Source organism: Lampetra fluviatilis, chromosome 6 (genome assembly GCF_964198595.1).
Source record: "Lampetra fluviatilis chromosome 6, kcLamFluv1.1, whole genome shotgun sequence".
Lineage (NCBI taxonomy): Eukaryota > Metazoa > Chordata > Hyperoartia > Petromyzontiformes > Petromyzontidae > Lampetra > Lampetra fluviatilis.
Window position 1 is genome coordinate 15,865,047 of NC_136280.1, and position 15,449 is coordinate 15,880,495.

General features: G+C 50.1%; 1 protein-coding gene across 1 annotated transcript; it reads right to left on the reverse strand.

Annotated features, from left to right (window-relative positions):
• Positions 1 to 570: 570 nt before the first annotated feature.
• LOC144932929 (protein Dr1-like) lies at positions 571 to 7,800 on the reverse strand. The gene is made up of 3 exons (XM_078857330.1): positions 6,981 to 7,800; positions 5,967 to 6,130; positions 571 to 1,332 (listed from the first exon to the last, which is right to left on the reverse strand). The coding sequence occupies exons 1-3, from the start codon at positions 7,216 to 7,218 to the stop codon at positions 1,171 to 1,173; spliced, it is 564 nt and encodes a 187-aa protein (XP_078713456.1). The 5' UTR covers positions 7,219 to 7,800; the 3' UTR covers positions 571 to 1,170.
• Between the last annotated feature and the right edge of the window lie 7,649 nt (positions 7,801 to 15,449).

Below are 15,449 nucleotides of genomic sequence, written 5' to 3' on the forward strand. Positions count from 1 at the left end.
GAGGCAGAAGACGCATTGAGCAACACGCTCTCCCCGAACAAGCGACGGTGAAGACAGAAGACGTGAAAGCAAAGGGCAAGAATGCAATCGGAACGCTCCCGCTTAAGACTTCCAGTATTGATTTAAAGCTTTCGTGACTGCAGGGATTCATCTTCTTGGTTCTTTCGGTAAAGTCACCTAGAAGGGAAATAATAAAATAATAAAAAATAATACAAATAAAACATAATAAAATACAATTGTATTTTATTATGTTTTATTTTACAATTGTATTTTATTATGTTTTATTTTTATTTTATTATTTCCCTTCTACATGACTTTACCGAAAGAACCAAGAAGATGACTTCCAGTACCGCTGCCAGAATCTGCGTGGATTCTCCGATTGATGCATCGGAGGGAGGGGAAAGTCACTAAAAGGGGGACTGCCATTGGAATCTCAACTTGGCCTTGGTGGATATTTCACAAATGTTGACTGCACGTCACGTAGATTTAATGCAGAGGGAAGTCAACGCATTTGGGGTGGCGCCACTCCATCCGGTGACTCAAGCAAGAACTCTGCACAAGAAACACGTGTTTTTTTTTCCAAAGATTTCTGTGTATTTGTGGGTTTTCATGTATTTTTTACAAACATACACACATACGCACACACCCCCATGTGTCTACAGGCATGCGTGCGCCAGTCTCTTAGTGCTTGTTCAGCGAACGGTTCGTGACTAATCACCGAGTAAACATTAAGCATGTGACAATTTACCCTCCCTACGTGCGATTTCATTGGCCATCACGAATGAGTATTATGCTTTGACCGTTTGTCACGTTTAGACCATCCTACCAGTGCTCTCTATCGAGCCACCCGTGTCTCCTTGTCTCTACATTCTCGACTGCACTCGTGTTCGCCGAGTCTTGCTTCACGAGAAACACCGCGCGTGTATTGAGCGATCGTCACGCTTGCCTCACACCGACGAGCTGCTTTGCAATTATCCGACGGTTAATTTCCCTACGGGGTAATACGCAAACGATCGCGTCGAGCGGCGCTGCACGAGAAAACCAGCACCGTGTTGGACATCACGTCCCGGTCAGACATTCGAAAGCTCTTACTAACAAAATAAACGAAAGAAGAAACCGACTCGGTATCACGCAGTCCAGTTCCCTCGCTCACAATGATGACATCACAGTCTAGTCGTCTGTGATGTCATCATCGTCGTCCTCGTCGATGACGTACTCGGTCCCCGAGGACTCGCCGGGGCTGTCCGCGGTGGAGGTGCGCTGGGCCTGCTCGGCGGCGCACTGGATCTGCAGCCAGTCGCGCTGAGCCACCTCTGTCTGCTCTTGCCGGGCCTGCGCACACACACACACGCACAGACAGACACACACAGACACACGACAAAGACACTCGCACACACGCAGACAATCGGACACGCACACACGCAGACACACGTACATACGCAGACACACATACGAACACGCACACAGAGACAAAGACACTCACACACGGAGACACGTACAAACTCACTCAGACACGCACACACGCAAACACACGCACGAAGACGCACACACGCAAACACACAAGGACACTCACACACGCAGACAGGCAGGAGTCCGTAGCTTGCACACACGAAGGCACGCACGTGTCCGTGGTCTGCGCACACACCAACAACAACCGCCATTCGCCACTAAGTGGCGGTGACGTCACCACGACGCTTGTGCCAGGCCAAGTGCACCTTGAGGCCACGTGAACACACACGCAGGCACACACACACAAGTTCCCCGCACCTCTAATTAGCACGGTTGGCTATGTACGGTGCAAAAGAAGTTCAACATACATACACACGAGTCCATGGCCTGCATTGGATTAACTGACCTTGCTCAAACAATTATCATTATGCATGGTCAACTTGAAGGTCAATGCACTTGTTGCATCAATGTTCCAGGGATTATAAATCAATGTTCCAAGGATTTTTTTTTTTAAACTTCAAAACACGTCTGTACACAGCTCATCCAACTCATTGGCAGTCCTGAGCTGGCAGTGAAAATGTCATTCACCCAGTAAACATTCACGTTGGGCAAACATTGGCATGTGGTTGGGACTGTTGGAAAAACGATCGCCTAACGTCAGCCCGATGTTCCATGTTCACCAGGTAGACGGTATGGACCAGCCTGCTGGATAGCCACCACTTTGAATTCTCACGACAAAACACGAAGAATCACTGAGTGTATCAACCCCCAGGAGGGATGATTGGCCGAATTTACCCTCAGCTCAGATTTAAACTCACGCCGTTCTAATTGTGAATAGGGCGCCAAGACGCACCGCCACCCCGACAGAATCGCCCAGGACTCGAGTGCAGGTTCCCCTCGCTTCGTCCGCTAGATGCGTTCCAATAAAACGGCGCACAAAGCGAAACCGCACGAGACCTCTGCGTGCCGAGTAGTAGCACATGGTACACACAGTACATACAGCACACAACATTGTCCCACGTCCAACAGCATAGCCAGTTGGGTAGCACATTCAGTCCACACAATGTACCACGTCCAACCATATAAGCTGCCGTGTAGCACATTCAGTCCACGCAATGTTGTACCACGTCCGACCGCATAGCCGCATACGAGCGAATTCAAACCGCATACGGCGAATTTTGAGTAGACAAATGTGAGCTGCATGTAAGCGGTCACACAAACCTTACCCAATTGATCAATTATGGGAACAGTCCAGCCCACGACAGGTTAACGACTGATAAATTGAATGCGGAGAAAAATTTTCCCCATCGCCCGCTGTCATGGACAGGGGCTTGCGAGGCGCCAGGTTTACACTCGCTTGCAACGAGCGGCCGCTCGCTGAGCGTTCGCCCCGACTAGCGCAGCGCGAGGCGCTCGCCTTCGATTTGCCAGGGAAGGTGAAGAGCACAAACCCTCTTGGAGAGATTCAAGTGGTGAACTGGGGTCTGTTAAAACAAACCCCCTTGGAGAGATTCAAGTGGTAAACTGGGGTTCGTTAAAACAAACCCCCTTGGGGAGGTTCAAGTGGTGAACTGGGGTTCGTTAAAACAAACCCCCTTGGGGAGATTCAATTGGTGAACTGGGGTCTGTTAAAACAAACCCCCTTGGGGAGGTTCAAGTGGTGAACTGGGGTTCGTTAAAACAAACCCCCTTGGGGAGATTCAATTGGTGAACTGGGGTCTGTTAAAACAAACCCCCTTGGGGAGATTCAATTGGTGAACTGGGGTCTGTTAAAACAAACCCCCTTGGGGAGATGCAAGTGGTGAACTGGGGTCTGTTAAAACAAACCCCTTTGGGGAGATTCAATTGGTGAACTGGGGTCTGTTAAAACAAACCCCCTTGGGGAGATGCAAGTGGTGAACTGGGGTCTGTTAAAACAAACCCCCTTGGGGAGATTCAATTGGTGAACTGGGGTCTGTTAAAACAAACCCCCTTGGGGAGATTCAAGTGGTGAACTGGGGTCTGTTAAGACAAACCCCTTTGGGGAGATTCAAGTGGTGAACTGGGGTCTGTTAAAACAAACCCCTTGGGGAGATTCAAGTGGTGAACTGGGGTCTGTTAAAACAAACCCCTTTGGGGAGATTCAAGTGGTGAACTGGGGTCTGTTAAAACAAACCCCTTGGGGAGATTCAAGTGGTGAACTGGGGTCTGTTAAAACAAACCCCTTGGGGAGGTTCAAGTGGTAAACTGGGGTCTGTTAAAACAAACCCCCTTGGGGAGGTTCAAGTGGTAAACTGGGGTCTGTTAAAACAAACCCCTTGGGGAGGTTCAAGTGGTAAACTGGGGTCTGTTAAAACAAACCCCTTGGGGAGATTCAAGTGGTAAACTGGGGTCTGTTAAAACAAACCCCTTGGGGAGGTTCAAGTGGTAAACTGGGGTCTGTTAAAACAAACCCCCTTGGGGAGATTCAAGTGGTAAACTGGGGTCTGTTAAAACAAACCCCCTTGGGGAGATTCAAGTGGTGAACTGGGGTCTGTTAAGACAAACCCCTTTGGGGAAATTCAAGTGGTGAACTGGGGTCTGTTAAAACAAACCCCTTGGGGAGATGCAAGTGGTAAACTGGGGTCTGTTAAAACAAACCCCTTTGGGGAGATTCAAGTGGTGAACTGGGGTCTGTTAAAACAAACCCCATTGGGGAGATGCAAGTGGTAAACTGGGGTCTGTTAAAACAAACCCCCTTGGGGAGATGCAAGTGGTGAACTGGGGTCTGTTAAAACAAACCCATTGGGGAGATTCAATTGGTGAACTGGGGTCTGTTAAAACAAACGCCCTTGGGGAGATTCAAGTGGTGAACTGGGGTCTGTTAAAACAAACCCCTTGGAGAGATTCAAGTGGTGAACTGGGGTCTGTTAAAACAAACCCCCTGGGGAGATGCAAGTGGTGAACTGGGGTCTGTTAAAACAAACCCCCTTGGGGAGATGCAAGTGGTGAACTGGGGTCTGTTAAAACAAACCCCCTTGGGGAGATTCAAGTGGTAAACTGGGGTCTGTTAAAACAAACCCCCTTGGGGAGATGCAAGTGGTGAACTGGGGTCTGTTAAAACAAACCCCCTGGGGAGGTTCAAGTGGTGAACTGGGGTCTGTTAAAACAAACCCATTGGGGAGATGCAAGTGGTGAACTGGGGTCTGTTAAAACAAACCCCCTTGGGGAGATTCAAGTGGTAAACTGGGGTCTGTTAAAACAAACCCCTTGGGGAGGTTCAAGTGGTGAACTGGGGTCTGTTAAAACAAACCCCTTGGGGAGATTCAAGTGGTGAACTGGGGTCTGTTAAAACAAACCCATTGGGGAGATGCAAGTGGTGAACTGGGGTCTGTTAAAACAAACCCATTGGGGAGATGCAAGTGGTGAACTGGGGTCTGTTAAAACAAACCCCTTGGGGAGGTTCAAGTGGTGAACTGGGGTCTGTTAAAACAAACCCCCTTGGGGAGATTCAAGTGGTAAACTGGGGTCTGTTAAAACAAACCCATTGGGGAGATTCAAGTGGTAAACTGGGGTCTGTTAAAACAAACCCATTGGGGAGATTCAAGTGGTAAACTGGGGTCTGTTAAGACAAACCCCCTTGGGGAGATGCAAGTGGCATTGGCCAGGAGAGGGGGGGATATGTTGAGAACTCTTAGGGCCTGAGGACTAATTTTGCCTTTGTGAATCTGCTTGCGAGAAGCGTCGTGGTGTGCTTGGCTTAATAAAGAGCCCGACCCTAGGCTCCATCTTGCTGTGTACTCCTTTACACCATTAACGTTTGCTATGTTGATCACAACATTCTGAGACGTGACCGCTTGCGGCTAAAAGGAGAGTTCGGTGCTCCTGGTGCTGTGATAACGGCGTCAGCTGTTTCCCCATTCTGATGGCGTACATGTACGTCGTCATGTACGTCATCATGTACGTCGTCATGTACGTCGTCATGTACGTCGTCATGTACGTCGTCATGTACGTAACCAGAAGAAAAACGAAAATAAAATAACTTTATCGGTAACGAAGCTCCCACAAGGCCATGCGGGAGGGCGCGTGGCACAGTTTGGCGCCAGCCATCGTAGAGTGCGGTCGTGTCGCTACAGTTCTCTACGGTGAGTACAATGTCTTAAAAAACAACGGCGCTGCTACGCCGCCTCTCCAAACGAAATCAAAGCCAACCGCTTACGCGTTCCGAGATTCATCAGTGAACGGCACGCCCAGCCTGCAACTTGCAGTCATCTCGGAACGGGAAAGGGTGAGCACCCACAGACTCGTGTTGCACATGCAGCTCCATGCCAACACGACCGCATTCACGCCAACCCCGAGGGCCATGATGCTGCTCATAAAGCAGGGGGGTTGCTTCCCGTTGCCTTATTAGTGTCCCTCCTCGCACGGCAGCATAACGACGGAGTGCCACTCGGCAGAACGTGCTAAATACTCGAGTGTAGACGATGGGACCGCACGCGCCCTGCAGGGAACGGGTCGTGGGGAGGGGGGGGGGGGCGGTAACGGCTCGCGCCTCTCGCCTGCTCGATGAGCGCCTGCTGCTGGCGCAGCAGCTCCGGCTCCGGCACGCCGAGCGCCTCGAGGCGGCGGGTGGCGCGGCGGCGAGACAGCGCCAGCGCTCGGAACTCGGCGTAGCACGCGCGCAGCTCGCCCATGCTGCCCGCCAGACCCAGACGCTCCAGCGCTAGACGGACGCGCGCACGCACACACCGCTCTCGCGTCAAGACGAAGACTCCCCCGTGCAGCCTCGGCAGACTGGTGGGGGCGACTGCTGTTTGCGAGCAGCTATTGAGACCGGCATGGCACCCAAGAGGGCGAGTGGCCAACAAAATTTTTCCGCCGTTTTTTTCTCCCCAGTGCCGATTTAAGGCTGAGTTGACCTAGGGAAGGATGAGGACCGGTTCAGATATCTCGGTCGGGGGATTCGTACCGGAGTGCGCTAACCACTGCACCACCGCTCCCAGTGTTATACAAAGGCAAAGATCCCCCGTATAGCCTTAACAGACTGTAGGGGCAAGTGCTGTTAGCAAGCACCTATGAAGGCCGGAACAGTACACGAGGGGGTGGGTGGCCAGCACCACACCCGACCGCCTTTGTCTCCCCAGTGGCGATGTTTACACACCGCACCAGGTACTCATTTCAGGCTGAGTCGACCTAGGGGAGGCCCAGGACCGGTTCAGATAATCGTCACTGGTGTTGGCCGTGAGCGGGAATCGAACCCGTGTCTCCGGGTTCATAGCGCAGCGCGCTAACCGCTACACTACCGCTCCCCACACACACACACACACAGTGTTACTCACACACAGCGCTCCTGTGTTACACACACACACAGTGCTCCACTCACACACACACACAGTGCTCCACTCACACACACACAGAGTGCTCCACACACACACACAGTGCTCCACACACACACAGTGTTCCACTCACACACACACAGTGTCACACACACACACAGTGCTCCACTCACACACACACACACAGCGCTCCACTCACACACACACACAGTGCCCCAGTGCTGGATCCGTGTGTACCCTGGATCACGTGCTCGGGGGAGATGGTCTTGCGCTGCGCGTGCGCGCACGCCGTGTTCGCCTCGCTGGACACGTGGCGCACGAAGCGCGTGCACGCCACGCGCAGCAGGTCCCGTGCGCTCGCCGTCAGGCGCAGGCACGGCACCAGCTCGCCCACGAGGCGCTGCACGGCCGCGTAGGGCAGCGTCACCTCGTCGGGGTCGTGCGCCTGACCCCCGACCTCGAGCGGAGACGCCATCGCCGCCTCCTTCTCACCGATCTCACACAGCGCCACAACGACGCACAGATTAGAACGCTCGCCTACGTATGGTGCGAAAGAAGTTCAACAGGCAACAACGTTCATCCCTGCCTCCACTCCACCCCGTAGGGCCTCTTTAGTAGACTGTTGGGGCCCAGTGCTGTGCGCGGGTACCGATGAAGGCCAGCACGGCGCACGAGGAGGTGAGTGCTGAGGTTTACCAGCCACACCAGGTACTCATTTAAGGTCGAGCTGACCTAAGGCCCTGGACCGGTGCAGACATTCATCACCGGTGTTGGGCTGGAAGTGGCAATCAAACTCGGGTTGCCGGGTTCGTAACGTAGCGAGCGCCAACCGCTACACCACTGAGGATGCATCCAATTCATCGACTGAACGTATTCCACCACTGTAGCCTCAGCCAGCCTGCACTGGCCAGCGTGGTGAAGTATGGTCAAACTGCCTTCATTCAGCAGTAATTGACAAAAGCGCCTAAAGTTAAAAAGATATACTATGAGACCTCCTTTACCAGTGGCAAAATATAGTGATAGATTTTTACCCTTTCAACTGGTACAAAAACTGACACCTTTATACAAGGCATCATGTTTGCAATAACCACAACACAAGCAGTCAAAATGCAAACAAAAAGAAACAACTCTGATGATAATGATATGCACTGTCCTTGAAGTTGATTGGTCCACACCATGATGCCTTGTATAAAGGTGTCAGTTTTTGTACCAGTTGAAAGGGTAAAAACCTATCATTAAAAAGATATATTTCGATTTAAAGCTTTCGTGACTGCAGGGATTCATCTTCTTGGTTCTTTCGATAAAGTCACGTAGAATGGAAATAATAAAATAATAAAAATAAAACATAATAAAACAATTCTCACGACGTTTCGGCCACAATGCAAACAGCCGTCCTCAGGTGAAGAACAGGTCTGTTGAGAAGACAGACTCTGTCTGTCTGAAGAACAGGTCTGTCGAGAGGACGGCTGCTTGCATCGTGGCCAAAACGTCGTGAGAATTGTTTTATTATGTTTAATTTTTATTATTTTATTGTTTCCATTCTACGTGACTTTTTCCGAAAAAACCAAGAAGATAAAAAGATATACTTTATAGCGTTCCTTCTCTCTCGCTTTCTCAATTATCTCGAGTGTAAGAACTCCGCACAACTTTCACCGATTCAAAATCTACTGTTGAAAACCTTGAGTTCGACGCGTAATGGAAAATATAAATCCATAGATCGACGATGCATTGACAGGAGGCTAATGGCGAGCCATTAGTCAGCATTCTTCAAAAGGCCATGTAATTAGTTACTAATTCAGCCCACCGGTGTGTTGGAGAGTAAATGCACAATCTTTACAATTTGAGAACGACGTCTCGCTGGTAATTCTTGGCAAATCGTTTTGTTTACGTGAGAAACTTTACTGGTTGGCTGTGTCGGGTGGTGGTGGGTTACGACACATTTATACTTCCGCGATCTAACCCATGAACCTTATTATGAATAATATTGGTCGCGAAAGCCTACATGTCAAACCAAATAAAACAGGTGTTAAGATTTCAAGCTTTCATGACTGCAGGAATCCATACTCTTTAGGTTCTTTCGGTAAAGTCACGTAGGTAGAAAATAATCTCTCACATTAACATCATGCTAATCTCTCACATTAACATCATGCCAGAGGTGGGACAAAGTCATTGTTATGCAAGTCCAAGTCGAGTCGCAAGTCATCAAATTCATGACTCGAGTCTGACTCGAGTCCAAGTCACATGACTCGAGTCCACACCTCTGCATCATGCTAATCTCTCACATTAACAACATGCTAATCTCTCACATTAACAACATGCTAATCTCTCACACTAACATAGCCACTTCCGTGCCCTCGTCCAGGAGGCCGCTCTCCTCCCATCTTACAGCTACATGCTAACTTCTCACATTAACATCACTAGCCCCGGCCTTGGGCTACACCCATTTCACACCTTTTAAAACAGTCTGCCTCAGCAGCAGGCCACGCTTTCCCACCTGATGACGGACGCTTGTGTTGCGCCCGAAACGTCGTGATCTATTTTATTTTCTACCTACGTGACTTTACCGAAAGAACCAAAGAGTTTGGGTGTTAAGATGTTCAAACACACCACGTGTCACCACGTGTGGTTAATACAGACTTGATTCCTTGCAAAAGGAATGTATTCGTTGTCAACATCATCTTAACACCTGTTTTTTGTCAGAAAGGGTAAAACCCATCAATATTTTTAATAATCTATTTGTGAAACATTTGGATGACGTGTACGTCGGAAATGTTTTTGCATATTTGTTGCATACGTAAATTTAAAAATATCTCATCTTGCCTGATATTGCGATCGCTTTGTAAATCACGAATATGTGATGTCAGTGCTGCTGCCGCACAGTAGGGGATAGGTTCTACCTTATACAACACTTCTCGTCCGTAAATGTGGCCTAAATGTACACCCAGTAGAAAACAGGGAACGTTGGGAAAACGCGTGGCATGCGGTTTGAACTGTCGGACCAACGATGGCCAAACGTTCCATGTTTGCCGGGCAGCCCCTTAGTAAGATGTCCTTTCAATTGTGATGGAGACGGCAGATCGGCTCAGCCGGCTCGTTCAAATGAACCTCTTACTGGTAGGAGCCTCCTGGTTACACCAGCCCACAGGGGATTATTGTGTCTGTCCGTCCGTCCGTCGTGCATCTAAAAATGGGAGGGGTGGGGCTGGGTGGAGAGGGGAGGGTGGGTGAGGGGCTGGGTGGGGAGGGGTGGGACTGGGTGGGGAGGGGCTGGTCACCCCGTGGTGCCCTTATAAAACTCAACGTCTAACCTACTCACGCCGGCTTGTGCCCGCCCTCACAGTCGGGCATATTTGCGGAATACACCACGCCGCCGTTGACCCTGGCCATTGACCGAGCAACCCAACGTTCCTACCAGCTCCCTCCGCAGGAGGAATGTGTTTTGGGGACTGTCGGCATTGGAGCACGTGCTCAAATCGATGAACAAACAATAACAGCAACAAGTACAGTGCAGGCTCCACAACGAGTGGACACAATTCCCCTCCTGCCACGAACAAGGCTCATTGCCGTACAGTACCGGTGTCAGAGGTCACGGACGGGAGGTCACGGACGGGAAGGCCCTGTCGAGATCCCTCGTCGTGACAATTCTGTGATGGCACCACGGGCGATGGTGGTGGCCGCTTGTGGGTCAAGCGAGCCCGATGGTCTTCGCCTGCTCACGCGATGGCTCACACACGCACACACACACACAAAGCCGTCGAACATCGTCGTTATCACCACCACCACCAACCAACCACCACCACGTGCTCGTTCATGCCACGGCTGTCACCGTTCACTCGTGCCGTGTGTAGGAGGGAGGGGGGTCACAGAAGGTTGACAAAGACACCAAAAAAACACTTCCACTGTGGCGTATGTGTGCAGTGAGTGCAGCAGCAGCAGCGTGGAGACTGCTGGGCCCTGAAGGTCGAGGGGGTTCTAATCCTCGTCTCTTTCGAACAGTGCCATCCCACCCCCCACTCGTTCAACATCCGAGAGCACTGATGTCATTCTCACGGTCTTAGTTGCCCGCAATGGTTGAGGCACATTGATGGACATCCGTGGAAAATAGCGTCACAGTTGGTCGGATTCCTGCAGCCTATCCGACTCTGACATTGCAATGCATAACCCTTGCAACATTATCATTATCAGAACGCTAAACTTTCAAACCACAATGAAAACCACCGTTATCATCAAGCACAGAGTCAGCTGGCAATGTACCGGATTCAAAGCGTGCATCATAATACGAACTCGCGTCGTTGTAGATTACATGCAACACAAAAACACACACAATACGAATCCCTCACGCATCTGCCCCCCACTCCACATTAAACATCAATGTCCTACAAGATCCCATCGGTCACACCGGCCTTCCTCCTGGGAGTGGGGACTTCAGCAGGCACGAGTGGCAACCACAAAGCAGGAGTGGGCAGGGCATGCTCGAGACATCCATTGCTGCTGGTGGTGCAGTGCCCAACGTTGACGCACAACACCGTCACACAGGCGTGGCGGAGTGCAGCAGTGGAGGAGGAGTGTTGTGTCTGTAGGAGTGTTGTGTGTAGGAGTGTTGTCTATAGGAGTGTTGTGTCTATAGGAGCGTTGTGTCTATAGGAGTGTTGTCTATAGGAGTGTTGTGTATGAGTGTTGTGTCTATAGGAGTGTTGTGTGTAGGAGTGTTGTGTCTATAGGAGTGTTGTGTCTATAGGAGCGTTGTGTGTAGGAGTGTTGTGTGTATGATGAGTGTTGTGTGTAGGAGGAGTGTTGTGTGTATGATGAGTGTTGTGTGTAGGAGTGTTGTGTCTATAGGAGTGTTGTGTGGAGGAGTGTTGTGTAGGAGTGTTGTCTATAGGAGTGTTGTGTCTGTAGGAGTGTTGTGTCTATAGGAGCGTTGTGTGTAGGAGTGTTGTGTGTATGATGAGTGTTGTGTGTAGGAGTGTTGTGTCTATAGGAGTGTTGTGTGGAGGAGTGTTGTGTAGGAGTGTTGTGTGTATGATGAGTGTTGTGTACAGCAGTGTTGTGTCTATAGGAGTGTTGTGTGGAGGAGTGTTGTGTCTGTAGGAGTGTTGTGTGCAGCAGTGTTGTGTCTATAGGAGTGTTGTGTAGGAGTGTTGTGTGTATGATGAGTGTTGTGTGTATGAGTTTTGTGTGTAGGAGTGTTGTGTGTAGGAGTGTTGTGTGTCGGAGAAGTGTTGTGTATAGGAGGAGTGTTGTGAGTAGGAGTGTTGTATCTATAGGAGTGTTGTGTGTAGGAGCGTTGTGTCTATAGGAGTGTTGTGTGTAGGAGTGTTGTGTCTATAGGAGTGTTGTGTGTAGGAGTGTTGTGTCTATAGGAGTGTTGTGTGTAGGAGTGGTGTGTCTATAGGAGTGTTGTGTGTAGGACTGTTGTGTGTAGGACTGTTGTGTCTATAGGAGTGTTGTGTCTATAGGAGTGTTGTGTCTATAGGAGTGTTGTGTCTATAGGAGTGTTGTGTGTAGGAGTGTTGTGTCTATAGGAGTGTTGTGTCTATAGGAGTGTTGTGTGTAGGAGTGTTGTGTCTATAGGAGTGTTGTGTAGGAGTGTTGTGTGTAGGAGTGTTGTGTCTATAGGAGTGTTGTGTGTAGGAGGAGTGTTGTGTGTAGGAGTGTTGTGTGTAGGAGTGTTGTGTGTGTAGGAGTGTTGTGTGTAGGAGTGTTGTGTCTATAGGAGTGTTGTGTCTGTAGGAGTGTTGTGTAGGAGTGTTATGTAGAGGAGTGTTGTGTGTAGGAGTGTTGTGTGTAGGAGTGTTGTGTGTATGAGTGCTGTGTCTATAGGAGTGTTGTGTCTATAGGAGTGTTGTGTGTAGGAGTGTTGTGTGTAGGAGTGTTGTGTGTAGGAGTGTTGTGTGTAGGAGTGTTGTGTATAGGAGTGTTGTGTGTAGGAGTGTTGTGTGTAGGAGTGTTATGTAGAGGAGTGTTGTGTATATAGGAGTGTTGTGTCTATAGGAGTGTTGTGTCTATAGGAGTGTTGTGTGTAGGAGTGTTGTGTGTATGAGTGTTGTGTCTATAGGAGTGTTGTGCTATAGGAGTGTTGTGTGTAGGAGTGTTGTGTGTATGAGTGTTGTGTCTATAGGAGTGTTGTGTCTATAGGAGTGTTGTGTGTAGGAGTGTTGTGTGTATGAGTGTTGTGTCTATAGGAGTGTTGTGTCTATAGGAGTGTTGTGTCTATAGGAGTGTTGTGTGTAGGAGTGTTGTCTATAGGAGTGTTGTGTGTATAGGAGTGTTGTGTTTATATGAGTGTTGTGTGTATGAGCGCACTGCATTATGGTAACGCACGGTATGCGAGTGCAGCTGTTGGACGCCGGCACGTGGCTTCACACGTGGCGTCGTCGTCTCGCCCTTTAAATACAGTAGCGTCACGTGACGTCTGAGGTTGTCGGGGGGTGGGGGGGAAGGGGGGAAGGGGGTGAGGGGGTTGGGGGGTGAGGGGTGGGGGCTGAGGGGTGGGGGGTGAGAGGTGAGGGGGGGGTGAGGGATGAGGGGGTGAGGGGTGGGGGCTGAGGGGTGGGGGGTGAGAGGTGAGGGGGGGTGGGGGGTGAGAGGTGAGGGGGGGTGGGGGATGAGGGGGTGAGGGGTGGTGGAGAATTTCACTTCTTCTTCTCTTGGTCGTACAGCTGCTGATGTTCGATGCAGGGCAACAACAACAACAACGTCACATGCAGGTGGTGGTCAAGTCAGCAGACAACCCAGTCAGGAGGCAGCCGAGTGGAGGATCGCCGTTGATGTGTTTTTGTGGATCGGGCCATCGCGTCGTGACACGTTGTGCTACGGCGTGTTCACGATGACCACAGCCGCATTGCCATGTGTGCATCAGGGCAAGGCCATGGAGTCAACATTGGGGGGGACCAAATCTTATTTTATTCATTGTTTACAATAATGTCTAATAGTGTATTGTATTACATTGCTCTGTTTTTTATTTTTGACCTTTTCTTGTTTCATTGTATGGCAGAGATTAGGGATTAATAAAGTACAACCATAACCACAATCATATAAACAGAAATCTATTTTATAGCAATATATTGGGGGGGACATTTTGAGCATATTTGAATATTGCATCAGGGTATCCACATCTCCTGCCGTGGTTTGTGAAGTGGATGCGGTTTAGGGTGGACCGTGAGCAGCGTCGTGTAAGATTTAAACCCCCAGGGATCTTCTGCGTTGGGTCATTCACAACGAGCCGTTTGCGACTTCTTCTGAACTCCATTCGGCTGTCCAAGACTCTTACACTCTGAGACGGAGCAAATGCTCCGTCGTTCAAGCGCGCACCCACACGGAGGGTTTCCATTGTCCTCGGAGAACAATACCGCTAGCTGAGGGCCACCCCAAGTCGTCACCATGCGTCACGTCCCCGTGATGGCAACAATCCCTCTAAGCGGCCGATCTCATCGCTCCATCTCCACGAAGGTCGTCTTCTCCGTCTCGTCCATCGACAAATTAAATATAATCGGCGACATTTAGAGGAATGGCCCTTCAGAGCACACACACAAGGGGCTTGATGTAAACGGTTTTGTATTTGTTAAATAGGTGAAGTTATCTAATAGTGTCTATTAAGTACCTTCACTTTAACACGTAGGCTTTCGCGACCAATATCCATAGTAGAGTTGTTGGGTTAGATCGCGTAAATGTGTCGTTAAACCCACCACCACCCGACACAGCCAACTAGTAAGGGTTGCCACGTAAACAGAACGTGGCCAATTCGTCACTAGTGTAATAAAAGACTTGACCACGATCTCTGGCTCAGTGTCCTTTATTCGGTCCGTACTGCGTTCCCACACGGCTGTCTCTCTTGTTCTCTCTGTGCTGGTTCCGATGTCACTCCAGTCCACATCAGCAGCCCCGCTGCTGTTCTTGTCGCTCTTGCAGCCCCACAGCAGCTCCGCTGCTGTACTCTCACACAGCTCCCTTGGCTGTTCCTGCTGCAGCTCTGACAGCCTCGTGCTGTCTCGCCTTCTCGTCGCTCCTGCGACTCTTGGCAGCCACCCCGCTGCCCCTCACACACAGCCTTACTGCCTATCTCTATCTGCAGCTTTACACCTCCCAGTAGCTCCCTGTTCCCAGGGTTGGCTCCCGCTTCTGACGGTGCCCCCTCGGCTCGTACGCCCGCGTGGCCCCACACCTTTCCATTCACACCCCGACTGCCTTCTCCTTCCGGTTTACCCGCTTAAGGACCCCCTACCTTTCACCCACGTCACCTGGCTCCGCCTCCTCGTGACGTCACATCCGGAAGGTCGCTTTCGCCCGCATTACACTAGTACAGCACACCAGTGTGTTGGAGAGCCAAGCCACATTTAAAATCTGAATACCATGATTCGTCAGTAATTACAACTAGCTTCATCAGGCGACAGAAAAACGTCGTACTCAGATTGTAAATGTTGTGGCTTGGCTCTCCAACACGCCGGTGTTGCTGTACTAGTGACGAATTGCCATTGTTTACGTGACAACCCTTACTAATTGACCGTGTCGGGTGGTGGCGGGTTTAACGACACATTTATATATTTACGCGATCTAACCCAAAAAAACACTCTATTATGGAAGTACCTTCATATAAACAAACGGATAAGTGAATAAACGCATTTATGTTAAGAGTAAAATTATCAAAACGTTGCCGGCACAATGCATTATGGGAAGGTTTGTGCTTGCAGGGCAGTGTTCTTCATC

What these genes read in the sequence shown, in the direction of transcription:
- LOC144932929 (XM_078857330.1), bottom strand. Translation starts at nt 7,218, where the DNA reads ATGGCGTCTCCGCTCGAGGTCGGGGGTCAGGCGCACGACCCCGACGAG. An exon ending in CCCCGAGCACGTGATCCAGG is followed by an intron (nt 6,131 to 6,980) that starts GTACACACGGAT and finishes GCGTCCGTCTAG; the next exon opens with CGCTGGAGCGTCTGGGTCTG. An exon ending in AGCAGGCGCTCATCGAGCAG is followed by an intron (nt 1,333 to 5,966) that starts GCGAGAGGCGCG and finishes GTGTGTGCGCAG; the next exon opens with GCCCGGCAAGAGCAGACAGA.